Here is an 8804-nt window from a genome sequence, read left to right as displayed (position 1 = left end):
TCGATTGCTACGTTATAATTGAATGCAACTAGATGGAGAAGAAACGCCACATTTTTATGTTATTGATGTCTTTTGTCAGGCTTACGTGAGACAGCTGCAAGTACGCCTGTGGTTGAACAGCATTAGCTTGTGCATAGCCAGATCTATCGTTACAAGATCCGTACAAATAGACCTATTAAAAAAATTGCTTTGGGAAAAAACATAGTCACAACCAAAGAGAATTTAAACGTTCAAGAGACGGGAGTGACATACAAAATAATGAGAAATGTCGCTTGTATTGTATTCAGGGGTGGGAAAGACGCCTTAAAGTGACGTTTTCTGTTAGTTGGCCCGAAAATGAAAGCTTTGGCAGCTGTCACTCGCTTTGAAACTTTTCAACTTTTCTTTAATTGTGTTACTGCCCACTGGTCATAAAATGGCGGCTACGTCTAGCGTTTGCACATGTATGTGGCTCTCTTGTTCCATTTTGCATATTTACACTACTAAATCTATCCTTTATGTTCTATGTTGTGACAAAATTAGATAACTAACTCTACGCGCAATTTCAACTTGGTAAAAAATTGCAATACCTACATTAAAAAGTAGAGTTAGTTATTTAATTGCTTCAGAACATTAAAAATTAAATTTATAATTTCGAGGTTATATATAGTTATTTTCGGGGCCAATCTCCAGATGGCGCCAGCTTTCAAATAGACAGCTCATAATGCGTAGAGAGGGCTCTCTTTTCCCTATATGTTATTATACTCTTTGATTGTATTGCACTAAATATTGATACCAACATAATCACCTAATGACGTAATATCAGAGCTGCCAATATAATAAATATATAGGGTTGGTACCAATACATAATTTTTATCGATAATTAACTAATATATATATTTAATGTCTAATTTTAAGGTTCTCTTTTGTTAATTTTAATATTGACCTAAGCAAAGTCTAACTAGTTTAAACTAAGGGATACGTTTTAGTTATCTCAAAGAAAAAAACAATTAACGTAATTAATATTTTATTAATAGTTTTTTTTTGCGTTGTAGTTTCGGTTTGGACAGTCTTTCATTTTCTCTGAGGGTCCTGAATCTGAAATTATAACAGAATACATATTAGCAGAAGTTAGTAAACCCTAATTTTAAGGCTTTAAATATTTATTTGTACATCATAACCACAATATAATATAATGAAAAGGATGTCAAAGGTAATAAACTTATTAATCAAAAATATAGATACCAGAGATGAATTAAATCAATACTCTATCACTTTTAATCACTTTAAGCATTCTTTATTAGCATATGATTTGTTCATAAGTGCTTACCTTTCTTTATCCAATAAGAATTTAGCCATGAAAATTCTCTTACTCCCATGTGAAGCCAGATTTTAAACCACATATTTAACACATTTTATTACATGGTATAATAGCTTAGAAAGTCTTACGCATTTATTACAAAAAAAAATAAGCACATTACCCTGAATAATACACGAATAAAGTAAAAGAAAACGAAAATTCGTAACAAAAATTATTGTTAACAGTCACTTTTATTTTGAATGAATGGCATGTCACATGACACTCAAACCAAAACAAACAAAAGAGTCGAATATATTATGTTAGAGCGAAACAGCGTTTGCCGCCATTATTTTTAGTGCAATGCCATACATATTCGAGTTTATTAGAGAGTTGCGCCAGGCTGGTCCCAACTATACAGACTGATTTCACGCATTAAAAATTGTAGCTTGTAAGCTGCTAGGTCAAAACAGCCTTGTCTAAATCATTGCATGACAATATAAAGACAAATCTTATATTATGTGGATAACAATAATATAAAGATTACAATATAAGCCAAAATTTAATGCAACTATAAATATCATTAGAGTATTTCCATTTCATAATAAGCATTTTATATGTAGATAAATTTACGTTTTAGCCGACGAAATCTCTACTCGTAAATGTATATATAAGGATTTGATTCTATAAGTGCAATGTCTTTTTCTAATTGTTTTAACTCTTGTTCCATTTTAGTCTTCCGTAGAATTTTCGGGATGGTATCTGTCAGCATTGGCAGTTGCAAGAACGCTTTCTGCATTACTTGCCATTTGTATTTTAAGTCCTGAAAATTAAAGAGAATCTTGAGGAACATCTATAACATTTACAAACTTTAGGTCAAATTATCTAGCCCCAAAGGCATAATAGTCTTTTCTGTGTGCAAAAAACCTTATAAACCCATCTGCGAAAAAAGCTTTTAGACTATTTAAATTTTAAATATCTTTTTAAGTAAATAAAATCTACTGCAAGATTTGACTTCGTCGTTTTGAACAAAGCCAACAGTGTCGTAAATACTGAACGTGTCATATTTATAAGAATCACCAATAATAAACTACCCTCAATATACAGTTTTGAAAACAACAGGAAAATATATATTATTTAAATAGGAGTGCATCAAGCAAGTCAATTAACCATACTCCATATAATATTACGACTGACATACATCAGCTTTAAACATTATTAAAAAAACGAAGTCAACTGCGGTTTCTATGAAAACTTCAGATAAACTTATTCATAAATATGGGCAGATTGGTTTCCTTATTGAATTTCGAACGCAGTATAGCCAGAAATAAAGAAACATATTATAGAAATCTTTAAGAGTATTCTTTTGTCAAAAGGCAATCTGTACAGGATCACACGTGTGATGATAGTTTTTACAAATAAGCTGATCAATAGTTATTAGGTTTGGTGCTAATCTTTAAGTTTTGAAGACCCATATAGCATAGTGATTACTAACCCTGCCTACTGAGCTAGAGGTCCCGGTAGGGGCAAGCTTTTATATGATGAATGTACAATATCCACATTCATCATCATGTTTCCGAGTCATGGATGCTTATAATGTATTTATGTATGTTCGACTATTTATATAGATATACTAGCTGACCCAGCAAACGTTGTATTGCCGATATTAAAATCGCGATACAAAAGTAACTGTTGATCGTAGATGGGTGAAAATTTGAAGTTGTAAACAAATTTAAAAAGAAATTAAAACAAAATTAAAAAAAAAACGTGTGGACCACCCTTAACATTTAGGGGGATGAAAAATAGATGGAATCGGTCAAGCCGTTTCGGAGGAGTTCAATGTTTAACACCATGACACGAGAATATTATATATTAAATATATATCGTATTAAATTTATCGCTGTTTGCACCCATAGCACAGGCTATACCTAGCTTGGAGCAAGGTAATTTATGTAAAAATGTGTCAATCTTAATATATATAAATTACGTGACACGTTGTTTGTCCGCGATGGACTCCTAAAGTAATTAAAGGGGATTACTTCATGGAGTGCAGTTTGGTCCAACTTGAGAGATAGGATAGTTTTTATTTCGATTTGGGACCCATAATTATTTTTATTTTAAATATTTGTTTTGTATGGACATATTTTCTATGGACATATTTTCTATGAGAGAATTTGGTGACAGACGGTTTGACAGTTCCGCTGTGAAACAATTTCATTATAACAACAGGGAGCATTTTTACGAAATAATTCTTGATGTTTTGAAATATTATTGACAATCCTACTAATATTATAAATGTGAAACTTTTGTATGTCTGGATGTATGTTTGAACTTCTTTAACGCAAACACTACTGAATGGATTTTGATGAAACTTTGCAGTAATATAGCTTACACACCAGAATAATATATAGGCTATAATTTATAAAAATATTGTGTGAATTATCTATACATTTAAATAAAATTGGAGTGTCTGTTTGTAATATAGAAATAACCGTTTTTTACTAAATGTATATTATGAATACATATACGGTACATTCACCAAAATAACATTTTTACAATTTTTGTCAGTATGTCTGTCTATTTGTTCCGGCTAATCCGGCGACTTTTATTGGCATGTAGCTGATGTAATAAGGAGTAACTTAGGCTACGTTTATTTTAGAAAAATAAAGCAATGTCGAAGAAACGGTCTAACTCTAAAAATAATTTATATGGCAAAACAACGTTTGCCGGGTCAGGTAGTTTCCTATAAAACAGTATTTTTTTTATTATCTACAGAACAACGTCTGTCGGGGCAGCTAGTATTCTTATTAATTCGCCGACAAATAGCATACCTCTAGAAGTTTTTCCCTTTCTTGCTCGTTTATTAGCTTACACAAGCTTTCTTTGTGTTCTTCTATGTATTTCATTTTTTCAAGATCCTTTTGGATTTTCCGGTTCCTTTTCATTAAATACCCAGGTATTTTACCAAAATCGGGACGCAAACAATATTCCGGCACCTCACCAGACCCCTTTATCTTCTTTATATGGCCGTCTCTAGTGTCAACTAACCTACAAATAAATATGAGGTGTTTACTAATTACAAAATATTTTTATTGAGAAAAGTCGGACCTTAACCTTTTTGTAAGTGATACGCCCTGTACATCACCACGCAGTGCCGCACACGATTCTATTTCTACGATTTGAATATTCTTCAAAATTCTTTTGGACATATCAATTGCGCTCGTAATTTTGCAATATGGCTTATAGTCTAAGTTTTTCCTAAGTCGTTATTATAGTGGACTCAAGTGCGAGCTTAACTTAAGCCTAGTTCGAAATCATGCAATGTTTATAAATACGAACTTCGACTTAACTCGCTAGATAAGTCTTTGTACGCTGTATAGATATCAGCCATCAAATGTTTCGACTCATTAGTCAAGTAAGGGCGCTTATACACGCTATGAATTTTCAGCATGTCCGCTGCAGATAGGACCAATTCATCATGTACACAACAAGAATTTTGTCGAATCTACCCACGAAAACTTCTCGAATATACTGCAGACATGACGAATAGGAACGTGTAAACGATAAAATTGTTTGCAGGCAGTCGTGCTTAGGGTGATGTTATAGACAAGACAGAAACTATCTGAACCCCCTAGCAGGTAAGATTTTTTTCTTCAGCGCCGAAGAAGTGTTTATGTGTAGAAACGACAAGAATTCATGCATAGGCCCGACGACTTTTCTTAACGTGTACAAGCAGCCTAAGAAAGCCAAGCTGAAAGACAATAATGCTGCACAATACAGTTTTACGGTAGACAAAGGCGCCGTTGTAATACCCACTTAGCCGTCATCCTATGCAAAAAAAACCTCCCACTGGTATAATGTGAAAATAGAAGCAGGTACATTAATAGAAATAAAAATACAATCAACTAATCGTGATACTCCTTATCTGTTGAGAAATGATGCATTATGTGTATCTATATTTATAAAAAAAAAATACTTCTTACCTAGGCTGTGGAGGTTTTGCTTTAGTTTTGATGGCCTTTTTTATGTTTTCCACTCTGAAATTTTTCTGAGGCTTATCGGACTTCTTTCCAGGTGGGGGCCGTCGCGGAACTGGTGGCAGAGTTCCTGACACCAAGCACTTATGATCGGATTTCTTTATGGGCTGACCAATCCCTTCACCCTTTTTTAGAAAATCCTCAGGTTTTTTTAAAGGTACTTCTGCATAACCGAAGTCGAAACGAGTTTGAGGTGTTTTCGTTTCTTTCAATTGTCTTTCTAATTTTGACTCATATCTATAAATGTTGTAGTATTATGTAGTTTTCAATGGAAACACAAAGTAGTACTTTAAAAATTATCATAAAAATATTTTTTGTGTGTGTTAAAGTGTTGGTAAGTTTACATATAAATACCTTATATTAGTATATAGGTAATATATAGAATTATTTTTAGTTTAATGAGACAAGCATGAATTTTAACTCGATATTTAAATTAATAGTTATACATGCACTTTAAAAACGAGCAGCACCAATAAATAATTTACCACCTTAATTTATATTAAGTACGTGTACCATAATCAACCGTTTTGAGACACGTTCAACTGTTTGAATTAGATAAATTGCGATCTTGTGAAATTGTTATACTTGTATCTAAAGTAAAAAAAAATTGATTCGTACATATATAACAGCAGAGTAATGGACGAAATCTACTTTTTGCTTGAGGATATTTCGTATTAATAATATAATTATAACACCAATTGGAAGTTACATGAAATAAAACGAAACAACAGAATCGTATAAAATTATATTATATGCCTATATAAATTTTAAATATTATTTATATTTTGTTACTAAGATCATCATTCCTTGAGTCATTATTTAAAAAAAAAAGAGTTTTAGAACAATTAAGTAAATACATCACAGATTAAGATTATATTTAAATGATAATAGATTGCTTTCTAAAGTACAGCAATCTAATAATCTCATTAATCTGTATTATCATTAACTAGCTGACCCGGCAAACGTTGTTTTGCCATATAAAGTATAATTCACGCGATAGTTTTATAAGTAGTAAAATATTGCCTATATTATAGCCTGTACATCATTTTGTTCTATTGTTAATAGTTTTTGCAGCGCACGCAAAAATAGGTTTTCGATTTTACACCTTGTGTTACAAAATAGCAATTTTATTACGGATCTCTAATTTTGAAAAAACATAGCCTATAGCCTTCCTCGATAAATGGACTACCCAACACTGAAAGAATCATTCAAATCGGAACAGTAGTACCAGAGATTAGCGCGTTCAAACAAACAAACAAACAAACAAACAAACAAACAAACAAACAAACAAACACTGCAGCTTTATATATTAGTATAGATTTAACTTAGATTTTAAGTACCCACTCATTATTTTACACTTATAATTTGTCCGAATAGAGGAGAGAACACGTAGCCTCTACTATTAATATAAATTAAGCTTTTAATGTATTTAGCAAATTGGTAAAAATTTTAATTGCCCCTGTGTAAGAAATTGTTTCGTTGCAAACATTACAGAACCTGTCCAGAGTTGCAGAAATTATATTATATGGACTAATTTTGCTGTAGTTAAATAATGCGCGAATTACACTGTTCTTTTTTAATTTTGTTGAAATATGAAACGCTACAAGTAATTTGAATGTTCTTCCTCTTTAATGTTTGCATTCCTTTTGTCATTATCTTTTGTAACCACCTTGTAAGTTTATGCACTGCATACGTCATAGTTGCCTCTTTTGGCACGTGAATTCCTATATTTACTATTTTTTAAATATGCATAAAATCTATATAAATAAAAATTAATTGCTATTCGTTAGTCTCGCTAAAACTCGAGAACATAAATATTGGTCTTGAATTATTTCTGGAAGTCCAGAGAAGGTTTAAAAGGTGAATAAATATTAATATGCTCGGAATTAAAATATAAAAACGACAATTTTGTTTTTCCATCGATGTGTCCCCCGCCGTTTAGAAATCAAATTGAAAGAATAGCTTAAAATGAATAACTAATTAGAATTTATATCTGTCTCTCTCAGGAGGTAAAAAAATAATTTTATATACAGAACAACGTCTGTCAGGTCAGCTAGTACTTAATAGAAATACGGGTTTTCTCAACTCATCTTCAACGTAGACAGAATGATACTTATATAATAATAATACCTAATTTTAATATCTTCAAATTCAAAGTAAAATAACCTTTATTAAGCTTAAAAAAGCGCTTTTGAAACGCCCACTATAAATATTTCTTTTAAATTACTACCTTATTAATAAATAAAATAAATACTAATCTACTACTACAACTAATAACCATATAATGTTCGGAAAAAGTAGAGTTCGTGAGGAGAACACGCAAGAAACTCAACGACCACTCATTTCAATCAAATAGAGTATTTTACAATGGCTGTAATATAGATAACGTTCAAATAATATCAAATATTTCACAGAAAGTAACAAAGAATAAACTGTATAAATATATTATTATCGTATATTGGATGCATCAACCTTGAATCAAGCTTGAATTCATTGTTTGTGTAAGGATGCTTCGTGAACATGATGGTCGTGATTACTGTCACAATTAGTAATCGCAAATACAATGATTTATTAATTATAATACTTCTTATGTAACTTTTGTGAATCCTTGTGGTAGAAGTAGCGATAGAATAGAAGATTAAGCATCCCGCAATATCCCAAGAGAAATTTAACAACACCATCGATTTTGTGACAGTGTACAAAAATATATTATTCCATATCAGAAACACGTACTTTTATTACTATTTTAAAAGTAGTGAACGTTCGTGAAATATTTACCCCGTATTAGGGGTTTAGTTTATTTTTTAGACAATACTTAGTATTTTTTCTATTGAGGAACTTACGACTAACTTTGTTTCATCAAGTCAATTACCTTGGTGTTTTAGGTGGGTCCGGAGGAGGTTTATCTAAAATTGTGTATATAACTTCATCGTGTTGAACGATTTGAACAACAGACATATCTTATTAATAATAAATGTTGTTTAAATGAAAATAAGCAATACTATGCATGGAAGTAAAATCAGAGTTGTTTATTTGGTTGCTATGGCTCTAAGCAAGCATAGAGTATAATTATTAGGTACCTTTGCAACTCTCGTTTAATAAATTTATTTATAATACCATTTTGATAAACTACCCAGACTGTTGATCGTAGGTTATAACTATTCTGCATGGAATTAGGTATATTATCTTATATTTGTAATATCTAAACTAATATTATAAAGAGGAAACATATTTTGTCTTTTTGTATGCATGTTTGCAATGGGTACACAAAGACTACTCAACCGATTTCAAAAATTCTTTCACCATTAGAAAGCTGCATCTTCACTGAATGACACTATTTTATATTTTAAATTAATAGGGATCCCTACAATTCGATTCAATTTACAATGAATGAGTAATTCAATTCATCTGACATACACAGTCGACGCCCGGCATAATATTCAAGGAGATTTTCTTCTTAGTCTTTATGATATGAAAAATATCATTAATTA

At 31.3% G+C, this 8804-nt stretch overlaps 1 protein-coding gene across 1 annotated transcript; it reads right to left on the bottom strand.

The window, feature by feature from the left end:
• Positions 1-1836: 1836 nt before the first annotated feature.
• On the bottom strand, positions 1837-8350 carry LOC126979110 (enkurin). Its single transcript, XM_050828320.1, has 4 exons — positions 8186-8350; positions 5260-5550; positions 4108-4324; positions 1837-2099 (listed from the first exon to the last, which is right to left on the bottom strand). Exons 1-4 carry the CDS (start codon positions 8269-8271, stop codon positions 1929-1931), a joined length of 765 nt encoding a protein of 254 aa, XP_050684277.1. The 5' UTR covers positions 8272-8350; the 3' UTR covers positions 1837-1928.
• Between the last annotated feature and the right edge of the window lie 454 nt (positions 8351-8804).

This window comes from Leptidea sinapis, chromosome Z (assembly GCF_905404315.1).
Source record: "Leptidea sinapis chromosome Z, ilLepSina1.1, whole genome shotgun sequence".
NCBI lineage: Eukaryota > Metazoa > Arthropoda > Insecta > Lepidoptera > Pieridae > Leptidea > Leptidea sinapis.
The sequence above is the reverse complement of the archived record's forward strand: the minus strand, read 5'-3'. Positions and strand labels throughout refer to the sequence as shown.